Source organism: Salvelinus alpinus, chromosome 6, assembly GCF_045679555.1.
Source record: "Salvelinus alpinus chromosome 6, SLU_Salpinus.1, whole genome shotgun sequence".
Lineage (NCBI taxonomy): Eukaryota > Metazoa > Chordata > Actinopteri > Salmoniformes > Salmonidae > Salvelinus > Salvelinus alpinus.
The window spans coordinates 8,699,418-8,723,641 of NC_092091.1; the positions used below are offsets into that span (position 1 = coordinate 8,699,418).

Sequence of the window (24,224 nt, forward strand, 5' to 3'; positions counted from 1 at the left end):
TATCTATCTATCTATCTATCTATCTATCTATCTATCTATCTATCTATCTATCTATCTATCTATCTACCTATCTACCTATCTACCTATCTACCTATCTATCTATCTATCTATCTATCTATCTACCTACCTACCTACCTACCTACCTACCTACTTTATATATCTATCTATCTACTTTATATATCTACAGTGAGGGAAAAAAGTATTTGATCCCCTGCTGATTTTGTACGTTTGCCCACTGACAAAGAAATTATCAGTCTATAATTTTAATGGTAGGTTTATTTGAACAGTGAGAGACAGAATAACAACAAAAATATCCAGAAAAATGCATGTCAAAAATGTTATAAATTGATTTGCATTTTAATGAGGGAAATAAGTATTTGACCCCTTCTCAATCAAAAAGATTTCTGGCTCCCAGGTGTCTTTCATACAGGTAACGAACGGAGACTAGGAGCACACTCTTTAAGGGAGTGCTCCTAATCTCAGTTTCTTACCTGTATAAAAGATACCTGTCCACAGAAGCAATCAATCAATCAGATTCCAAACTCTCCACCATGGCCAAGACCAAAGAGCTCTCCAAGGATGTCAGGGACAAGATTGTAGACCTACACAAGGCTGGAATGGGCTACAAGACCATTGCCAAGCAGCTTGGTGAGAAGGTGACAACAGTTTCTGTGATTATTCGCAAATGGAAGAAACACAAAAGAACTGTCAATCTCCCTCAGCCTGGGGCTCCATGCAAGATCTCACCTCGTGGAGTTGCAATGATCATGAGAACGGTGAGGAATCAGCCCAGAACTACACAGGAGGATCTTGTCAATGATCTCAAGGCAGCTGGGACCATAGTCATCAAGAAAACAATTGGTAACACACTATGCCGTGAAGGACTGAAATCCTGCAGCGCCCGCAAGGTCCCCCTGCTCAAGAAAGCACATATACATGCCCGTCTGAAGTTTGCCAATGAACATCTGAATGATTCAGAGGACAACTGGGTGAACGTGTTGTGGTCAGATGAGACCAAAATGGAGTTCTTTGGCATCAACCCAACTTGCCGTGTTTGGAGGAGGAGGAATGCTGCCTATGACCCCAAGAAACCATCCCCACCGTCAAACATGGAGGTGGAAACATTATGCTTTGGGGGTGTTTTTCTGCTAAAGGGACAGGACAACTTCACCGCATCAAAGGGACGATGGACGGGGCCATGTACCGTCAAATCTTGGGTGAAAACCTCCTTCCCTCAGCCAGGGTATTGAAAATGGGTCGTGGATGGGTATTCCAGCATGACAATGACCCAAAACACACGGCCAAGGCAACAAAGGAGTGGCTCAAGAAGAAGCACATTAAGGTCCTGGAGTGGCCTAGCCAGTCTCCAGACCTTAATCCCATAGAAAATCTGTGGAGGGAGCTGAAGGTTCGAGTTGCCAAACGTCAGCCTCGAAACCTTAATGACTTGAAGAAGATCTGCAAAGAGGAGTGGGACAAAATCCCTCCTGAGATGTGTGCAAACCTGGTGGCCAACTACAAGAAACGTCTGACCTCTGTGATTGCCAACAAGGGTTTTGCCACCAAGTACTAAGTCATGTTTTGCAGAGGGGTCAAATACTTATTTCCCTCATTAAAATGCAAATCAATTCATAACATTTTTGACATGCGTTTTTCTGGATTTTTTTGTTGATATTCTGTCTCTCACTGTTCAAATAAACCTACCATTAAAATTATAGACTGATCATTTCTTTGTCAGTGGGCAAACGTACAAAATCAGCAGGGGATCAAATACTTTTTTCCCTCACTGTATCTATCTACTTTATATATCTATCTACTTTATCTATCTACTTTATATATTGGGGGTTGTCCTTAATCTTATTGCATCTTAGGCTTTGAAACACCCTGTGTAGACTCAATATTCATTGTACAAAACAAAATGCAGTATTTTACAATGCACATCTGAAATACAGTGACTGTGAATGATAATCCAATAATACTACAGTTCAACGTGATGGTACATATACATACTGTATATCCAATATAAACTCAGCAAAAAAAGAAACATCATCTCACTGTCAACTGTGTTTATTTTCAGCAAACTTAACATGTGTAAATATTTGTATGAACATAACAAAATTCAACAATTGAGACATAAACTGAACAAGTTCCACAGACATGTGACTAACAGAAATGGAATAATGTGTCCCTGAACAAAGGGGGGGGGGGGGTCAAAATCAAAAGTAACAGTCAGTATCTGGTGTGGCCACCAGCTGCATTAAGTACTGCAGTGCATCTAAGTACTCCATGCATCATGGACTGCACCAGATTTGCCAGTTCTTGCTGTGAGATGTGTCGGGTTCACCTTGGGGTCATGATAGGGGCTGTACCAAATGTTTGATGTATTATAATAATTGATTATGCTTATGTTGTATTAATAGAAGGGGAGGGGTTATAAGACCCCTCCTCCTTACATTTATAGGGTCCTAGACTACAGATTAACAATATATATGCATTATAATGTTTAATATTGTTAATATTGTTAGTCTTTTCTAGTCTCTGCCTCTTATAAAGAAATGGTCTGAGAGATGTGTGACTGTGAGACAGAACTCTGCAGGGGAGTGAAAGAGATAAGAGACTAGTCGGACATTCCACTATAAATCAACTTGAGGAGTGGAAATTTACTGCTGAGCCTTTAGATAACACTGAAACTCTTGTTTGTATAGCTGTGTGTGCATGGGTTTGGTCTCATGAGTAGAAGGTAATGACATAGGCAGTGACTGCAGGCTTAATAAAATAACTTGGACCCTTTCCTATTTTGCAGAACTAACTCGGAAACATGCGTGCTATGTTCCTGTTGTCAACTTCTGTCTGCAATTGCGTTAATAAAGGTTTTTGATTGATTTACTTAAAGATATTGTCTGAATGCTAATTTCACAAATGAGCCAATGATTGAAAAGGAACAAGGAACGAACCCCGACAGATGTTACCCCACTCTTCCACCAAGGCACCTGCAAGTTCCCGGACATTTCTGGGGGGAATGGCCCTAGCCCTTACCCTCCGATCCAACAGGTCCCAGACGTGCTCAATGGGATTGAGATCCGGACTCTTTGCTGGCCATGACAGAACACTGACATTCCTGTCTTGCAAGAAATCACGCACAGAATGAGCAGTATGGCTGGTGGCATTGCCATGCTGGAGGGTCATGTCAGGTTGAGCATGCAGGAAGGGTACCACATGAGGGAGGAGGATGTCCTCCCTGTAACGCACAGCGTTGAGATTGCCTACAATGACAACAAGCTCAGTCCGATGATGCTGTGACGCAACGCCCCAGACCATGACGGACCATCCACTTCCAAATCGATCCCGCTCCAGAGTACAGGCCTCGGTGTAATGCTCATTCCTTCGATGATAAACGCGAATCCAACCATCACTCCTGGTGAGACAAAACCATGACTTCTCAGTGAAGAGCACTTTTTGCCAGTCCTGTCTGGTCCAGCGACGGTGGGTTTGTGCCCATAGGTGACGTTGTTGCCGGTGATGTCTGGTGAGGACCTGTCTTACAGCGCTACAGGGAGACAGGACGGACAGCTGATCGCCCCCGCAGTGGCAGACCATGTGTAACAACTCCTGCACAGGATCGGTATATCCGAACATGACACCTGCGGGACAGATACAGGATGGCAACTTTCCGAGATACACCAGGAACGCACAATCCCTCCATCAGTGCTCAGACTGTCCGCAATAGGCTGAGAGAGGCTGGACTGAGGGCTTGTAGGCCTGTGTGCAATTATATCCAGTACTACTACATCCAGTACTATATATCCAGTACTATATATCCAGTACTATATATCCAGTACTACTATATCCAGTACTATATATCCAGTACTACTACATCCAGTACTATATATCCAGTACTATATATCCAGTACTACTATATCCAGTACTATATGTCCAGTACTATATATCCAGTACCACTATATCCAGTACTATATATCCAGTACTATATATCCAGTACTACTATATCCAGTACTATATATCCAGTACTATATATCTAGTACTACAATACATTATACTCTAAACAGGTCAATGGTCGAGATGTTTAAGAAAGGGAAGGCATTAGCTAATACAGTGAAACGTATGAATTGTCTGTCTTCTTTCTGTTTTCCTCTGTCCTGCTGATCACATTTGTCTCGTTTGAATTGTGTCATTTATCTATGTGTCCATCGTCACGTGGCTCGCTGTTTCAAATCCTTTGGGGACATTCTGTTGAATACCATTTGGCTCTCTAGAAACTAAGGAAGGAAAGAGAAGGACATCTATAATTTAGAATTTGGTGGCTTTGTTTAGTTATTAATGGTGGCTTTGGTTAGTTATTAATGGTGGATTTGGTTAGTTATTAATGGTGGATTTGGTTAGTTATTAATGGTGGCTTTGTTTAGTTATTAATGGTGGATTTGGTTAGTTATTAATGGTGGATTTGGTTAGTTATTAATGGTGGCTTTGGTTAGTTATTAATGGTGGATTTGGTTAGTTATTAATGGTGGATTTGGTTAGTTATTAATGGTGGCTTTGGTTAGTTATTAATGGTGGCTTTGGTTAGTTATTTATGGTGACTGGTCAGTTATTAATGGTGGCTTTGGTTAGTTATTAATGGTGGATTTGGTTAGTTATTAATGGTGGCTTTGGTTAGTTATTAATGGTGGATTTGGTTAGTTATTAATGGTGGCTTTGGTTAGTTATTAATGGTGGATTTGGTTAGTTATTAATGGTGGCTTTGGTTAGTTATTAATGGTGGCTTTGGTTAGTTATTAATGGTGGATTTGGTCAGTTATTTATGTTGGATTTGGTTAGTTATTAATGGTGACTGGTCAGTTATTAATGGTGGATTTGGTTAGTTATTAATGGTGGCTTTGGTTAGTTATTAATGGTGGCTTTGGTCAGTTATTAATGGTGGCTTTGGTTAGTTATTAATGGTGGCTTTGGTCAGTTATTAATGGTGGCTTTGGTCAGTTATTAATGGTGGCTTTGGTCAGTTATTAATGGTGACTGGTCAGTTATTAATGGTGGCTTTGGTCAGTTATTAATGGTGGCTTTGGTTAGTTATTAATGGTGGCTTTGGTTAGTTATTAATGGTGGCTTTGGTCAGTTATTAATGGTGGCTTTGGTTAGTTATTTATGGTGGCGTTGGTTAGTTATTAATGGTGGCTTTGGTTAGTTATTTATGGTGGCGTTGGTTAGTTATTTATGGTGGCTTTGGTTAGTTATTAATGGTGACTGGTCAGTTATTTATGGTGGCTTTGGTTAGTTATTAATGGTGGCTTTGGTTAGTTATTAATGGTGGCTTTGGTTAGTTATTTATGGTGGCGTTGGTTAGTTATTTATGGTGGCTTTGGTTAGTTATTAATGGTGACTGGTCAGTTATTTATTGTGGCTTTGGTTAGTTATTAATGGTGACTGGTCAGTTATTAATGGTGGCTTTGGTTAGTTATTAATTGTGACTGGTCAGTTATTTATGGTGGCTTTGGTTAGTTATTAATGGTGACTGGTCAGTTATTTTTGGTGGCTTTGGTTAGTTATTAATGGTGACTGGTCAGTTATTAATGGTGGATTTGGTTAGTTATTAATGGTGACTGGTCAGTTATTAATGGTGGATTTGGTTAGTTATTAATGGTGGCTTTGGTTAGTTATTTATGGTGGCGTTGGTTAGTTATTAATGGTGACTGGTCAGTTATTTATGGTGGATTTGGTTAGTTATTAATGCCTCTGGGATTTAGTTAGTTATTTATGCTTCTGGGATTTGGTTAGTTATTTATGCCTCTGGGATTTGAGAGTAGTTGTGGGGCAATTATAATGTATTTTATAATGCAGGACTTGTTGTGTTGGTGTGGGTTGATTAAAATGTAATCCACTGTAGTTGGTATTCTTCCAATGCTAGCTGATCCTTTAGTCTACTCCATGACCTATCATTCTGTCTAATGTTGCTGTTGTTTTCTCTCCCTTCCACAGACTGATCCCAGATCGGTTTGTGCTGTATAGCGATGGCGATAGGAGTTGGATAAGATATGATATTTAGGCAAAGCATTAGCTATACAGCACAAACAGATCTGGGGACCATGTTAATCCTCAGACTTTCCTTTCTCTCAAACCATCCATCTCTCCCTTAGTCTCAGATCAGTTTGTGCTATCTTGCCGACTCCTTTGGTCTTGAACAAGACGGCACAAACAGATCTGGGACCAGGCTTGTCCCTCTCATTCAAACCTCTTGTCTGTTTGCCCTGTTACTTGTTTGCTGATTAGAGTTTGGCCTTGAAGGGCTCTATGTAATATTATAATACTGTGACCTCTCCATGCCTCCTCAACCAATAAGATCAGAGCGTGCCAAATGAGTGACAAATCCTCTTCAAATCCCCTCGGTCGTGCACATGACCTAATAAATGTAGTACTGAAATCAGAGGATGACGTTAACTTTCAGAGAGACCTACTCCTGATGCTGCCAAGGGATGAACTACACATCACGTACACACACACACACACACACACACACACACACACACACACACACACACACACACACACACACACACACACACACACACACACACACACACACACACACACACACACACACACACACACATACCGATCTCGTCACTGAATCAGACATGCTAAAGGATTATTGCTTAGTAGTGTCCGGCTAAAACAGGAAAATGTTGACAATGTTTGCTAGAACATTTACCTTAGCTTACATTCCTCCTCTTACCAATACTACTACTAGATGCTACTACTATATTACTACTAGATACTACTACTAGATACTACTACTATATTACTACTAGATACTACTACTAGATATCTCTACTATATTACTACTAGATATTACTACTATATACTACTACTTGATACTACTACTAGATACTACTACTAGATATTACTACTAAATATTACTACTAGATACTACAACTAGATACTACTACTAGATATTACTACTATATACTACTACTATATACTACTACTAGATATTACTACTATATACTACTACTAGACACTACTACTACATACTACTACTATATACTACTACTAGATATTACTACTATATACTACTACTATATATTACTACTAGATATTACTACTATATACTATTACTATATATTACTACTAGATACTACTACTAGACACTACTACTATATACTACTACTAGATATTACTACTATATACTACTACTATATACTACTACTAGATACTACTACTAGATACTATTACTAGATACTACTACTATATACTACTACTAGATAGTACTACTATATACTACTACTAGATATTACTACTAGATACTACTACTAGACACTACTACTATATACTACTACTAGATATTACTACTATATACTACTACAAGATACTACTAGATACTACTACTAGATACTACTACTAGATATTACTACTATATTACTACTAGATATTACTACTAGATACTACTACTAGATACTACTACTAGATACTACTACTAGATATTCCTACTAGATACTACTACTAGATACTACTACTAGATATTACTACTATATTACTACTAGGTATTACTACTAGATACTACTACTAGATACTACTACTAGATACTGCTACTATATATGACTACTAGATACTAGTAGGTACTTCTAGATACTACATTGAACAAAAATATGACTAGATACCAACAATGCCCTCAATCTGTAAGTCACTTTGGATAAAAGTGCCTGCTAAGCGGCATATATCATAGTTATATTAGCGTTTATAAAAGCTTTCACTTTGCATGGAAGATCAGGCTAGACCCTTTGCATGGAAGATCAGGCTAGACCCTTTGCATCGTAGACCAAGCTAGGTTGCCTTGCCTCCATGGATAGTTGGGCTGTCATCCATCCATGTATTGTCCCATGTCCATGTCCATCCTCTTTTTGTTAATATCGGTCTGTATGTTAACCTGTTTGTGTGTACAGTAAAAGCATGCTTTCATATGATAGAAAGCACTTGTTATTGTGAAGTCTCTTATATATTGCAAGAGGTCCCCTTAACCTTAACCCTTAAAACCCCAAATAAAATGGTCCCCAGTCCCCACTAATGTGTTTCAGTCTAGAGCGTTTTTCTAGTTACGTGTCCGCCACTGTGTTGTCTGTCTGTATATAACACAATATAACCCGCAATAGGACAGCCCCTACACCCCACCAATATACTATAGTGTTTCTGTCTGTCTAGAGCGTTTTGCTAGTTACGTCCTCTGTCCTCCATTGTCTCAACAGCTCCTCCTCTATGTTGTGAGTCTCTACTAAATTATTATGGTCACCATGACCGGAGACTGATCTCTCAGTCTGTGAGCTTCTGGGAAGGTGCGTATCTGTGTTGGTGATGTGATGGTGGCATCATTTGGGCCCGTATTCAAAATCTGTCTTGTCTTCAGAGTAGGAGTACTGATCTAGGACCAGGTCACCGTCTCTCCATATAATCTGATACAATCTGATCTAGGACCAGGTCACCCCCTTTCCATATAATCTGATACAATCTGATCTAGGACCAGGTCACCCCCTCTCCATATAATCTGATACAATCTGATCTAGGATCAGGTCACCCCCTCTCCATATAATCTGATACAATCTGATCTAGGACCAGGTCACCCCCTCTCCATATAATCTGATACAATCTGATCTAGGACCAGGTCACCCCCTCTCCATATAATCTGATACAATCTGATCTAGGACCAGGTCACCCCCTCTCCATAAAATCTGATACAATCTGATCTAGGATCAGATCCCTCCTGTCCATGTCATCTTATTCGTTCTGATCTAAAAGGCTAAACTGATCCTAGACCAGCACCCTTTTACTCTGAGACTTTTTGTAGCAGAGATCCTGGGCAGAGAGCCAGTAGAAACGGTCTGGACTTAACGTTGTTGACATCCCCTGTCGTTTTATTGACTTGGATACCTGTAACAGTTGGATACCTGTAGCAATATAGTATATACACTTTCTACTTTCAGATTATTCATATTTTGCATAGATATTTATTTATACATGTTAATCTCATTTAGATAAAATCTCTTTATTTATACAGGTTAGTCTCATTGATATAAAATCTCTTTATTTATACAGGTTAGTCTGATTGATATAAAATCTCTTTATTTATACAGGTTAGTCTCATTGATATAACATCTCTTTATTTATACAGGTTAGTCTGATTGATATAAAATCTCTTTATTTATACAGGTTAGTCTCATTGATATAAAATCTCTTTATTTATACAGGTTAGTCTCATTGATATAAAATCTCTTTATTTATACAGGTTAGTCTCATTGATATAAAATCTCTTTATTTATACAGGTTAGTCTGATTGGTATAAAATCTCTTTGTTTATACAGGTTAGTCTGATTGAGATAAAATCTCTTTATTTATACAGGTTAGTCTGATTGATATAAAATCTCTTTGTTTATACAGGTTAGTCTGATTGAGATAAAATCTCTTTATTTATACAGGTTAGTCTGATTGATATAAAATCTCTTTATTTATACAGGTTAGTCTCATTGATATAAAATCTCTTTATTTATACAGGTTAGTCTAATTGAGATAAAAATGTATTTGTACAAGAGAGACCCATACTATCTGTAGTATTATACAGTGACACATTGACACACGTTAATACAGTATATCTCCATTGAAATAATCAACACAGTTTATTATTTAAAGTGAGACATAAAAATGAAATACGAATGTCTATGTTGATTGTGTTGTTTTACTATGTTGTCCTTCCGTGTAGTGTTGCTTGTTGACCGTTGTGATCTTATGTGTCTGTGGTCATCTCCGTGGTAACGATGCTGCATTGTCACAGCGTTTCATCCATTGATAACAGAGCTAAGTGTTATCTCTCCATGGCTAAAGGGAGTCTGCTGTAGGCCTATGTACAGTGCACTTCCGCTTAAAGGGATCAACAGCTTCTAGTGATCAAGCTGATATTCTCTGAAACTAAGCATATCAAAGGGATATATTACAAAGCAGGACCAAGGAGTTAGCCAGCTAACTTGCCAAAATATTATGAAATTACTTTTTTTTATTTTTTAGAAAGATGCGCTTGACATGGTCATGGTCTAATGTCTAGCTTTTTTAATCAATCAGAAAATTCTAAAGTTATTTCTGGTTGTTTATCAAAGTTACCTGGCTAACTCATTGATCCTGTTTTTGTAGTATACCCCTCATTTTGTTTTCCAGGCTATACTGTGACTAGCCTGCTACAGACACCCACCATACTCCACCTAGTCTCCCTAGGGAGACGGTTTGCCTCCCACAATTAACAATGTTCCAGCAGCATACCCAGCTAATGCAGTTAGCCTTAGGTGTGGGATTTCTGAGACTATGCTCCGTCCGAAATTAACAGAGGACACAATTATCTAGTGCAAGAAGCTGAGAACCTAATCAAACTTTTATCACCACACCAGGGGGGGATAATGCTATCGAACATAACTAGCTCATCATTGAGCTTCTCTCTTATATAATGCATTATAATAATAATTATTATAATTATTATAATCATTACTAGAACTGTGGACGTTTTAGATAGAATCCTCATTGGAGGCTGATGCGTAATGGTGATTGGGAGTCTAGCAATGTTTGAGTCTTGGGAAGGGAAATAAATATGTTTTGAATTATAACTTGATTTTTCCAGTCTCTATTAGTGCTTCTGCTAAAGTGTGTTTGTTCTTCTATTGTAGGTATCAATAGGTTACTGGGCAATGGGACATATGAGGCTGCATTTCCTCCGCACGAGGTAAGAACATTGTTAGCCTCTCTCGATAAGAACATCTGCTAAATTATTAAAATACAGTGGCTTATGAAAGTATTCACCCCCTTGGAATTTTTCATATTTTGTTGCCTTACAACCTGGAATTACATTTTTTTTGGGGGGGGGGGTTTGTATCATTTGATTTAAACAACATGCCTACCACTTTGAAGATGCAAAATATGTTTTATTGTGAAACAAACAAGAAATAAGACAAAAAAATTGAAAACTTGAGCGTGCATAACTATTCACCCCAAAGTTAATACTTTGTAGAGCCACCTTTCGCAGCAATTACAGCTGCAAGTCTCTTGGGGTATCTCTCTATAAGCTTGGCACATCTAGTCACTGGGATTTTTGCCCATTCTTCAAGGCAAAACTGCTTCTGGCCACTGTTCCGTAAAGCCCAGCTCTGTGGAGTGTACGGCTTAAAGTGGTCCTATGGACAGATACTCCAATCTCTGCTGTGGAGCTTTGCAGCTCCTTCAGGGTTATCTTTGGTCTCTTTGTTGCCTCTCTGATTAATGCCCTCCTTGCCTGGTCCGTGAGTTTTGGTGGGCAGCCCTCCCTTGGCAGGTTTATTGTGGTGCCATATTCTTTCCATTTTTAATAATGGATTTAATGGTGCTCTGTGGGATGTTCAAAGTTTCTGATAACCCAACCCAAGTTTTTTTATAACCCAACCTTGATCTGTACTTCTCCACAACTTTGTCCCTGACCTGTTTGGAGAGCTCCTTGGTTTTCATGGTGCCGCTTGCTTGGTGGTGCCCCTTGCTTAGTGGTGTTGCAGACTCTGGGGCGTTTCAGAACAGGTTAATACACTGATATCATGTGACACAGGTGGACTTTATTTAACTAATTATGTGACTTCTGAAGGTAATTGGTTGCACCAGATCTTATTTAGGGGCTTCATAGCAACGGGGGTGAATACATATGCACTTTTCTTTTTTCTTTTTTTTATAATGTTTTGAATCAAGTAATTTTTTTCATTTCACTTCACAAATTTGGACTATTTTGTGGATGTCCATTACATGAAATCCAAATAAAAATCAATTTAAATTACAGGTTGTAATGCAACAAAATAGGAAAAACGCCAAGGGGGATGAATACGTTTGCAAGGCACTGTATAAATGCTGTCTAGACATACCCCTTGTTGGGTGTGTTTCATGTGGCGTAGTCGGCAGGTTTTGATTTATTCAGAACTCCACCTGTTACATAAGGCTCTTTGCTTCTGTTTTAGGGCGGATACAAAAGTATGGGATTAGGCTAGTGTCTACCTGTCTCCCAGTAATATACAATATATACGTTTACCTGTCTCTTTCACTCGTGTGAATTCTCTGCGTTTTCTGTTTCTGTCCCTGGACGGCTATAGAAGAGTTGGCTACAGCACCATACAGTATGAACTAGGCTAGGCATCACTATATACCTGTCTTCCAGTAATGTTAATTGTGTTCTGTACTTATTTTTTCAGGGTGGATACAAGAGCAGACACCCTATTAAGACCCACGGTGCCCAGAACCACAGACACCTGCTGTACGAGAGGTGGGCTCGTTGGGGAATGTGGTACAAGTACCAGCCTCTCGACCTTATCAGGTATCCACTGGTGTGTGTGTGTGTGGAGTCTGTATTATGAGCCTGGGCTCTCCTCTCTGGCTCCAGACATGTCATTTTTCAGGAATAAACCTCTCCACAGGAAACCCCAGGCGAACTTTCCTTCTCAGGAGTCGTTTCTGAATTAAATAGAGTAGCTAGGTCTGATCTGTTCCAATTTAAAAGTCGACCCACAACCACGGGGGGCCGGGGAGTTTTTGCTAATCTGTCTTCTCATTGGACTTCTTTCCTCTGCATTTCATACAACTAGGTCTAAACAAGTCAACTTTAGAAGTCCACTCCAGTTGTGAGGTTTCTTGTTCATTGGACTTATTTTCTCTGCATTTAACACAACTGAAATACAGCTGTACAGTAGGTGTAACTCTGAATAGGTCCAGTTTAAAGTTCATCGCCTAGCCGGGAGGTTTTTTGCTTGTCTATCTTTTTCGTTGGACTCGTTCAACCCTGATGAAGGTCTATTGACAAAATGTTGGTGTGAGATGCATTAAAATTGTTACTTGTGCATCCAAGATCACCTACTTGTATGTGGGGGAATTCCTTTACTTTCTATGAATAGTTTTCTCGACATATGTGCATTATATACTTATTTTAATTCATGGACTTATTTCCTGTCAGTCAAATAAGGGTGTTTTCTTGTCACATACACCTGATAGGTGCAGTGAAATGTGTTGTTTTAGCAAATTAGGCTTAAGTGCCTTGCTCAAGGGCACATCGGCAGATTTTTCACCTTGTCGGCTCGAGTATTCGAACCAGTGACCTTTCCGTTACTGGGCCAACGCTGTACCTGCTGCCCGCTAGGGGGTCCAATTGAATCAGTCCATGTCGGGGAGTTTTTGCTAACCTTTATTGGACTTGTTCCCTGCCACGCCTGTTCTTTGCCTGGTTGGTTACAAGGTACTTGTTCCCTGCCACGCCTGTTCTTTGCCTGGTTGGTTACAAAGTACTTGTTCCCTGCCACGCCTGTTCTTTGCCTGGTTGGTTACAAAGTACTTGTTCCCTGCCACGCCTGTTCCTTGCCTGGTTGGTTACAAAGTACTTGTTCCCTGCCACGCCTGTTCCTTGCCTGGTTGGTTACAAGGTACTTGTTCCCTGCCACGCCTGTTCTTTGCCTGGTTGGTTACAAGGTACTTGTTCCCTGCCACGCCTGTTCCTTGCCTGGTTGGTTACAAGGTACTTGTTCCCTGCCACGCCTGTTCCTTGCCTGGTTGGTTACAAGGTACCTGTTCCCTGCCACGCCTGTTCCTTGCCTGGTTGGTTACAAGGTACTTGTTCCCTGCCACGCCTGTTTCTTGCCTGGTTGGTTACAAGGTACTTGTTCCCTGCCACGCCTGTTCTTTGCCTGGTTGGTTACAAAGTACTTGTTCCCTGCCACGCCTGTCCTTTGCCTGGTTGGTTACAAAGTATTTTTTCCTACAACACCTGTTCCTTGCCTGGTTGGTTACAAAGTATTTGTTCCCTGCTACGCCTGTTCCTTGCCTGGTTGGTTACAGGTACTTGTTCCCTACCACACCTGTTCCTTGCCTGGTTTGTTAAAAAGTACTTGTTGACTGCCAGGCAAATACAGCTGGGTCGGAATTTAAAGATCGACCATGTTGGGATTAGCTTTTGCTAATTTATCTTGTTCATTGGACTCTCCTCTCCAGGCGTTACTTTGGGGAGAAGATTGGGCTGTACTTTGCCTGGCTGGGTTGGTACACTGGCATGCTGATCCCGGCAGCTCTTGTGGGTCTCCTCGTTTTCCTCTACGGATTCCTTACCATGGACACCAGCCAAGTCAGGTCAGTCAGGACACACCACACCGGAGCTTCTGCGTCCCAAATGATACCCTCTTCCCTTTGACCCGAGCCCTTATAGGCATCCCAAATGATACCCTCTTCCCTTTGACCCGAGCCCTTATAGGCATCCCAAATGATACCCTATTCCCTTTGACCCAAGCCCTTATAGGCATCCCAAATGATACCCTATACCCTTTGACCCGAGCCCTTATAGGCATCCCAAATGATACCCTCTTCCCTTTGACCCGAGCCCTTATAGGCATCCCAAATGATATCCTCTTCCCTTTGACCCGAGCCCTTATAGGCATCCCAAATGATACCCTCTTCCCTTTGACTCGAGCCCTTATAGGCATCCCAAATGATACCCTATTCCTTTTGACCCGAGCTCTTATAGGCATCCCAAATGATACCCTATTCCCTTTAAGGTGCACAACAGAGCCTATGGGCCCTAGTCAAAAGTCATGGCACTATAAAGAGATTAGGGTGCCAGTCAGGACACCCCACAACTCTCAATGATATTGTTATTGATCTGACAGCTTGTGTATACAGCCTGCAGATTTCAAAGGGTTTACATTAACCCTAAGCCTAACCTTAAACCTAAACTTAACACCCCTAACCCCCTAACCTTGAACCTAAACTTAACACCCTTAACCTTAACTTTAAACCTAAACTTAACATGCCTAACCTTAACTTTAAACCTAAACTTAACACCCCTAACCTTAACTTTAAACTTAACACCTGTAACCTTAACTTTAAATCTAAACTTAACACCCCTAACCTTAACTATAAACCTAAACTTAACACCCGTAACCTTAACTTTAATACATTTCGATCTCTTTATGTCTGATCTCTATGTCTGATTCAAATGTTAATGAGGTTTTCCTATGTCTGTCCCTTCAGTAAAGAGATCTGTGAGGCCAACACTACTATCATGTGTCCTATGTGTGAGGAGAACTGCAACACCTGGAAACTCAGTGACAGCTGTGTCTATGCAAAGGTCAGTAATTAGACCATGAATCTGTTCTGTTCTCTTCTGTTCTGTTCTATTCTGTTACGTTCTATTCTGTTCCATTCTGTTCTATTCTCTTCTATTATGTTCTATTCTATTATGTTCTATTATGTTCTATTCTGTTCTATTCTGTTCTATTCTGTTCTGTTCTGTTCTATTCTGTTACGTTCTATTCTGGTCTATTCTGTTCCATTCTGTTCTATTCTCTTCTATTATGTTCTATTCTGTTCTATTCTGTTCTATTCTGTTCTATTCTGTTCTGTTCTATTCTGTTACGTTCTATTCTGTTCTATTCTGTTCCATTCTGTTCTCTTCTGTTCTGTTCTATTCTGTTACGTTCTATTCTGTTCTATTCTGTTCTGTTCTATTCTATTACGTTCTATTCTGTTCTATTCTGTTCCATTCTGTTCTGTTCTATTCTGTTACGTTCTATTCTGTTCTATTCTGTTCCATTCTGTTCTGTTCTATTCCGTTACGTTCTATTCTGTTCTATTCTGTTCCATTCTGTTCTATTCTATTCTATTATGTTCTATTCTGTTCCATTCTGTTCTATTATATTCTGTTACGTTCTATTCTGTTCTATTCTGTTCCATTCTGTTCTATTCTATTCTATTATGTTCTATTCTGTTCTATTAAATTCTGTCTATTATATTCTGTTCTATTCTGTTCTATTTTATTCTATTCTGTTCTATTCTGTTCCATTCTGTTCTATTCTGTTCTATTAAATTCTGTCTATTATATTCTGTTCTATTATGTTCTATTATATTCTGTTCTATTATATTATTTTCTATTCTGTTCTATTATATTCTGTTCTATTATGTTCTATTATATTCTGTTCTATTATATTATTTTCTATTCTGTTCTATTCTGTTCTATTATATTATGTTCTATTCTGTTCTATTAAATTCTGTTCTATTATATTCTGTTCTATTCTGTTCTATTTTATTATATTCTATTCTGTTCTATTTTATTCTATTCTGTTCTATTCTGTTCTATTATATTCCGTTCTATTCTGTTCTATTCTATTATGTTCTATTCTGTTCTATTCTGTTCTATTAAATTCTGTTCTATTATATTCTGTTCTGTTCTGTTCTATTATATTCCGTTCTATTCTGTTCTATTCTATTCTATTATGTTCTATTCTGTTCTATTCTGTTCTATTCCACCCTGTTAGCTCAGAGTGAAATATAATAGCTGTGTCTATGCAAAGGTCAATTAAATGCTCATCTCTCTTAACAGTTTGAGATCGCCAACATAAATGTGCTAGCTAGCCACACAACATTTGGTGGCTTCCGAGATTAGTAAGACCCCTGAGGAATTAGAGCTAACAGGTTTAAAAAACAGAATGCTATACTGGTATGCTGTAGGTGTAGGAGTACTGTAGTAAACAGAAGTACTACTACAGTTAACTAGTACTATTACTCTCCCCGAGTATCAATCACACAACAGTTAACTAGTACTATTACTCTCCCCGAGTATCAATCACACAACAGTTAACTAGTACTATTACTGTCCCTGAGTATCAATCACACAACAGTTAACTAGTACTATTACTGTCCCTGAGGATCAATCACACAACAGTTAACTAGTACTGTTACTGTCCCTGAGTATCAATCACACAACAGTTAACTAGTACTGTTACTGTCCCTGAGGATCAATCACACAACAGTTAACTAGTACTATTACTGTCCCTGAGGATCAATCACACAACAGTTAACTAGTACTATTACTGTACACAAGTATCAATCACACAACAGTTAACTAGTACTATTACTGTCCCTGAGGATCAATCACACAACAGTTAACTAGTACTATTACTGTCCCCAAGGATCAATCACACAACAGTTAACTAGTACTATTACTGTCCCCGAGTATCAATCACACAACAGTTAACTAGTACTATTACTGTACACAAGTATCAATCACACAACAGTTAACTAGTACTATTACTGTACACAAGTAGCAATCACACAACAGTTAACTAGTACTATGACTGTCCCTGAGGATCAATCACACAACAGTTAACTAGTACTGTTACTGTCCCTGAGTATCAATCACACAACAGTTAACTAGTACTATTACTGTCCCCGAGTATCAATCACACAACAGTTAACTAGTACTATTACTGTACACAAGTATCAATCACACAACAGTTAACTAGTACTATTACTGTCCCCAAGGATCAATCACACAACAGTTAACTAGTACTATTACTGTCCCTGAGGATCAATCACACAACAGTTAACTAGTACTATTACTGTCCCTGAGGATCAATCACACAACAGTTAACTAGTACTATTACTGTACACAAGTATCAATCACACAACAGTTAACTAGTACTATTACTGTCCCCAAGGATCAATCACACAACAGTTAACTAGTACTATTACTGTCCCTGAGTATCAATCACACAACAGTTAACTAGTACTATTACTGTCCCCGAGTATCAATCACACAACAGTTAACTAGTACTATTACTGTCCCCGAGGATCAATCACACAACAGTTAACTAGTACTATTACTGTCCCCAAGGATCAATCACACAACAGTTAACTAGTACTATTACTGTACACAAGTATCAATCACACAACAGTTAACTAGTACTATTACTGTCCCCGAGTATCAATCACACAACAGTTAACTAGTACTGTTACTGTCCCCAAGGATCAATCACACAACAGTTAACTAGTACTATTACTGTCCCTGAGGATCAATCACACAACAGTTAACTAGTACTATTACTGTCCCCGAGGATCAATCACACAACAGTTAACTAGTACTATTACTGTCCCTGAGGATCAATCACACAACAGTTAACTAGTACTGTTACTGTCCCTGAATATCAATCACACAACAGTTGATGCATGTTATTGTTAAGCTATGCTGAGCAGTCATGACAGGAATGCTTAATGCAGGGTTATTCAAATCTTACCCTATGAGGTCCAGACTACTGCTGCTTTTAGGTTCTGCCTGATAATGAATCACACCTACCCGGTGTCCCAGGTCTAAATCAGTCTCTAATTAGAGGGGAAGAAAGAACAAAAATATTGTAAGTGTCTTCAAGGTCCAGAGTTGTATTTGAAGGGTTTAATGGCTGTATGACCTGCCACAACGTATGTGGATGTGATGTGGATATATTTACATGCAGAAGTGAAGTGGGAAAAACTGGTTGAAAGGACATCCTTACAATCAGTTTAGTTTTGCTGTGATATTATATTGTAAATGTTTGAGTAATGGCGCCCCATTACAGCAGGTAATAATAACAATATGCCGTCTACCAGAGGCTTTTATACAAAGCGACAGTCATGCAAACATTTTTTTATGAGAGTATTGATTATGCAGTCGCTCTAGAATTTGCTTTCTTTTTCCCACTGCAGTTCTGACATTTGGCAGATGTTTTGTCCAATTTGTCACAGATATGCACTGACGGGCGGGACATTGTGTTGACGTGTCACTTTATTTAACAATTTCATGCTGTAAAAGTGTGGTGATTGGTTATATTGCAGCCCTCGTGTTGGAGTGTGATGATCAGACAGTTTTATGTGTAATATTGTGATGATTTGACAGTTTTTTGTTTTTGTGGTTATTGTGCCCTGATTGGTGAAATTTGCAAGCAGTCACATAATATGCGGGAAATTGATTCAGCAAAAAAAAAATCTTCAAACACAGAATCGCAAAATCCTGGATTGACTGATTATTAACCAGTTACAATGAATAGAACTGGAAGAAAATTGTTTATGTAGATCAATGTGTTTTTTTTGCAGGTGACCCATCTCTTTGACAATGGAGGAACTGTGTTCTTTGCTATCTTTATGGCAATATGGGGTAGGTAAAGAGATTATTTGGTATTTTTCTGTGGCCTCTCTCACTCTCTCTCTCTCTCTCTCTCTCTCTCTCTCTCTCTCTTTCTCTCAGGCTTTTCTATTACTGCTGTGGAAAATTAGAAATCAATCAATCAAATGTATTTATAAAGGCCTTTTATGATACACTGAACAAAAATATAAACACAGCATGTAAAAAGTGTTGGTCCCATGTTTCATGAGCTGAAATAAATGATCACAGAAATGTTCCATTTGCACAAAAAGCAATTATCTTATTAAAATTATAAACTTGGATTAGCTAACACAACGTGCCATTGGAACACAGGAGTGATGGTTGCTGATAATGGGCCTCTGTACGCCTATGTAGATATTCCATAAAACATCTGCCGTTTCCAGCTACAATAGTCATTTACAACATTAATAATGTCTACACTGTATTTCTGATCAATTTGATGTTATTTTAATGGACAAAAAAATTTGCTTTTCTCTCTAAAACAAGGACATTTCTAAATGACCCCAAACTTTGAACGGTAGTGTACCTACTCATTCAAGGGGTTTTCTTTAATTTCACTATTTTCTACATTGTAGAATAATAGTGAAGACATTAAAACTAAGAAAAATACAACTGGAATCAAGGAGTAACGAAAAAAGTGATAAACCAATCAAAAAATATTTTATATTTGAGATTCTTATCCTCTGCAGCAGAGGTAACTCTGGGTCTTCCATTCCTCTGAAACAAAGTTTTGACTGACCTTCATGTCTTAAAGTAATGATGGACTGTCGTTTCTCTTTGCTCATTTGAGCTGTTCTTGCAATAATATAGACGTGGTCTTTTACCAAATAGGGCTATCTTCTGTATACCACCTCTAACTTGTCACAACACAACTGATTGGATCAAACACATTAAGAAGAAAATCAATTCCACAAATTAACTTTTAACAAGGCACACCTGTTCATTGAAATTCATACCAGATGACTACCACATGAAGCTGGTTGAGAAAATGCCAAGAGTGTGCAAATCTGTCATCAAGGCAAAAGGTGGCTACTTTGAAGAATCTAAAATCTAAAATATATTTTGATTTGTTTAACACTTTTTTGGTTACTACATGATTCCATATGTGTTATTTCATAGTTTTGATGTCTTCACTATTATTCTATAATGTAGAAACCCTTGAATGAGTAGGTGTGTCCAGACTTTTGACTGGTACTGTATAGATAGAACAAAGTTGTGTATTTTCATCTAGATGTCAGTTTCAAACTGATATTTGGAAGATTTTTACCTTTGAAGATAGTGTTACAATTAACCCCGCAGCCTGTTCATGTTAACCCCGCATCCTGTTACAATTAACCCTGCAGCCTGTTACAATTAACCCTGCAGCCTGTTACAATTAACCCTGCAGCCTGTTACAATTAACCCTGCAGCCTGTTACAATTAACCCTTTAGCCTGTTACAATTAACCCTTTAGCCTGTTCATGTTAACCCCGCATCCTGTTACAATTAACCCTGCAGCCTGTTACAATTAACCCTGCAGCCTGTTACAATTAACCCTGCAGCCTGTTACAATTAACCCTGCAGCCTGTTACAATTAACCCTGCAGCCTGTTACAATTAACCCCGCAGCCTGTTACAATTAACCCTGCAGCCTGTTACAATTAACCCTGCAGCCTGTTACAATTAACCCCGCAGCCTGTTACAATTAACCCCGCAGCCTGTTACAATTAACCCTGCAGCCTGTTACAATTAACCCCTCAGCATGTTACAATTAACCCTGCAGCCTGTTACAATTAACCCCTCAGCCTGTTACAATTAACCCTGCAGCCTGTTACAATTAACACTGCAGGCTGTTACAATTAACCCTGCAGCCTGTTACAATTAACACTGCAGGCTGTTACAATTAACCCTGCAGCCTGTTACAATTAACCCTGCAGCCTGTTACAATTAACCCTGCAGCCTGTTACAATTAACCCCTCAGCATGTTACAATTAACCCCGCAGCCTGTTACAATTAACCCTGCAGCCTGTTACAATTAACCCCACAGCCTGTTACAATTAACACTGCAGGCTGTTACAATTAACCCCGCAGCCTGTTACAATTAACACTGCAGGCTGTTACAATTAACCCTGCAGCCTGTTACAATTAACCCCGCAGCCTGTTACAATTAACCCCACAGCCTGTTACAATTAACCCCGCAGCCTGTTACAATTAACCCCGCAGCCTGTTACAATTAACCCCGCAGCCTGTTACAATTAACCCCGCAGCCTGTTACAATTAACCCCGCAGCCTGTTACAATTAACCCCGTAGCCTGTTACAATTAACCCCGTAACCTGTTACAATTAACCCTGTGAGAAATACAAGGTGGACACTGTCGGTTGAATTGTAAACAACAGGTAGGTCCTAGAAACTTTGTTACAGTGTGTAACGGTAGCAAATACATGTATGTTGTTAGTATAAAAGTATTATGAATCTACCTCAAATATTATTTTCATTGTAAGTAAAACTCTACAACTGTTACTTTGTTCCCCAGTCTCCCCTACTAATTAAGTCTAATAGTAATTAGTAATGAAACACCCAGGAGGGAGAAGTTGTGTGTGCCTGCCTGCCTGCCTGCCTGCGTGTGTGTGTGTGTGTGTTTGTGTTTGTGTGTGTGTGTGTGTGTGTGTGTGTGTGTGTGTGTGTGTGTGTGTGTGTGTGTGTGTGTGTGTGTGTGTGTGTGTGTGTGTGTGTGTGTGTGTGTGTGTGTGTGTGCTCTTTGAGAGGAAACACCCACGCAGTACAGTCTCACACTGATGTTAGCTAACACCGCTCCTGTTGGACTGTGTCCCAGCATCATTCTCTTAACACCCATCCAAAGCAATCTTCCCTCAGCTCTGTCCACACCTCCAGGACAGGAAATGGAAAACATCCAGGATTTGTCCCAAATGGTACCCTTTTCCCTTTATAGTGACCTACTTTTGACCAGGGACCATCGACCATGAGGATAGGGTGCCTTATGGGACCGAGGCCCTGACTTGATTACGATCAATAGGAAACTCACTGTAGGCTGCTGCAGCCAAACACACTGTACTATAGATCCATCCACCAGCTAGGCTGGTCTGCTGAATAATTACCCCGTCCCTTAGGCTGGTCTGCTGAATAATCACCCCGTCTTGCTGGGCTATTGTGACTGGTTTGTCTGGGGTAGAGTAAATGAAGCCTCTGTTGTGACTGGTGTGTCTGGGGTACAGTAAATGAAGCCTCTGTTGTGACTGGTGTGTCTGGGGTACAGTAAATGAAGCTCTATTGTGACTGGTGTGTCTGGGGTACAGTAGACCCGTCTGGCCTCGTAATGGCATCTTTCCAAGTCTCGTTCATCAGTATGGAAAAAATGTGTGTACACCTGGACAGCAAGTCTAGGTCCAATCAGACTGGTTGTTACAGTTGCAGACTTTTCTAGTGGCAGTGTAGACGAGCAGGAAGCAACAGCCCTGCAGCACATGAGGCTCAGATGAAATATGGGTCGGCCCATCTGATTGGCTGCTCTTCCTCCTCTACTCCTCTTTAAACAGAGAAGTGGGTCAATCTATGTTAAACTATATCCTGAACAGTAGACTGCTAAATTAAATAGGCATAGAAAGACTCAAATTCTGCCCAATTCTGCTGCCGATTCAAAATATTGCTATTTGCATCGGTATTAGAAATCACCATAATTCTCTTGTGTATCCAATGTTTCTGTGTTTAGGGAATATGCCATTGAGTTATTCCCCCTCGAGAATTTAAATATCAATGTGGCCCCTCCCACAATTGTCAAAAATATCGACGCTGGGCACCGCCAAGAGACGTCGGGGAACCCCAAGAGACAATATGTAACTCGAACTCTCTGTCTGTCAAGCTGCATTGCAATTATATTAACCTATTTCTATTTTCTATATACTGGAATAAATCAATTCAGTCATTCCATGGAATGTTGATTGATCCGTGTTCTGTTGGAATGTTGTCCTTGTAGCCACGGTGTTCCTGGAGTTCTGGAAGAGGAGGAGGGCGGAGCTGACTTATGACTGGGACCTCATCGACTGGGAGGAGGAAGAGGTTGGTCTATCCACCAATACCTGCTTTATTAATATGATATCATGTGATTCTTGTAATGTATACTACTACTACAATACTACTACATAACGTCATTATGTTACGGATGATACGGTCAAGTCATTTAGAAACTATTGATTGGGTAGAGTAAGAGGTTAGTCAGCAATATCTGGTATATTAATATGATATGTCAAAGACATGTACATTTACAGTACCAGTCAACAGTGTGGACACACCTACTCATTCAAGGGTTTTTCTTTATTTTTACTGTTTTCTACATTGTAGAATAATAGTGAAGACATCAAAACTATGAAATAACACATATGGAATCATGTAGGAACCAAAAAAGCGTTAAACAAATCAAAATATATTTTAGATTTTAGATTCTTCAAAGTAGCCACCCTTTGCCTCGATGAGAGCATTCTCTCAACCAGCTTCACTTGGAATGCTTTTCCAACAGTCTTGAAGGAGTTCCCACGTATGCTGAGCACTAGTTGGCTGCTTTTCCTTCACTCTGCGGTCCAACTCATCCCAAACCATCTCAATTGGGTTGAGGTCGGGTGATGTGGAGGCCAGGTCATCTGATGCAGCACTCCACTCTCTTTCTTGGTCAAATAGGCCTTAAACAGCTTGGAAGTGTGTTGGGTCATTGTCCTGTTGAGAACAAATGATAGTCCCACTGAGCGCAAACCAGATGGGATGGCGTATCGCTGCAGAATGCTGTGGTAGCCATGCTGGTTAAGTGTGCCTTGAATTCTAAATACATTACTGACAGTGTCCCCAGCAAAGCACCCCCACACCATCACACCTCCTCCTCCATGCTTCACGGTGGGAACCACACATACGGAGATCATCCGTTCACCTACTCTGCGTCTCACAAAGACACGGCGGTTGGAACCAGAAATTTGAAATTTGTACTCATCAGACCAAAGGACACATTTCCACTGGTCTAATGTCCATTGCTCGTGTTTCTTGGCCCGAGCAAGTCTCTTCTTATTATTGGTGTCCTTTATTAATGGTTTCTTTGCAGCAATTCGACCATGAATGTCTGATTCACTCAGTCTCCTCTGAACAGTTGATGTGGAGATGTGTCTGTTACTTGAACTCTGTGAAGCATTTATTTGGGTTGCAATATCTGAGGCTAGTAACTCCAATGAACTTATCCTCTGCAGCAGCG

The 24,224-nt window shown here is 39.6% G+C and overlaps 1 protein-coding gene across 2 annotated transcripts in view; it reads left to right on the plus strand.

Moving 5' to 3' along the window:
- ano3 (anoctamin 3) overlaps nt 1-24,224 on the plus strand; it is a 141,677-nt gene that overhangs the window by 68,558 nt on the left and 48,895 nt on the right. For both annotated transcript variants that reach the window (XM_071405252.1, XM_071405253.1), the window contains exons 10-15: nt 10,704-10,759; nt 12,240-12,361; nt 14,023-14,157; nt 15,055-15,151; nt 18,928-18,988; nt 22,968-23,050. In XM_071405252.1, coding sequence (XP_071261353.1) covers nt 10,704-10,759; nt 12,240-12,361; nt 14,023-14,157; nt 15,055-15,151; nt 18,928-18,988; nt 22,968-23,050 — 554 coding nt within the window. The remainder of the gene's footprint in view (nt 1-10,703; nt 10,760-12,239; nt 12,362-14,022; nt 14,158-15,054; nt 15,152-18,927; nt 18,989-22,967; nt 23,051-24,224) is intronic.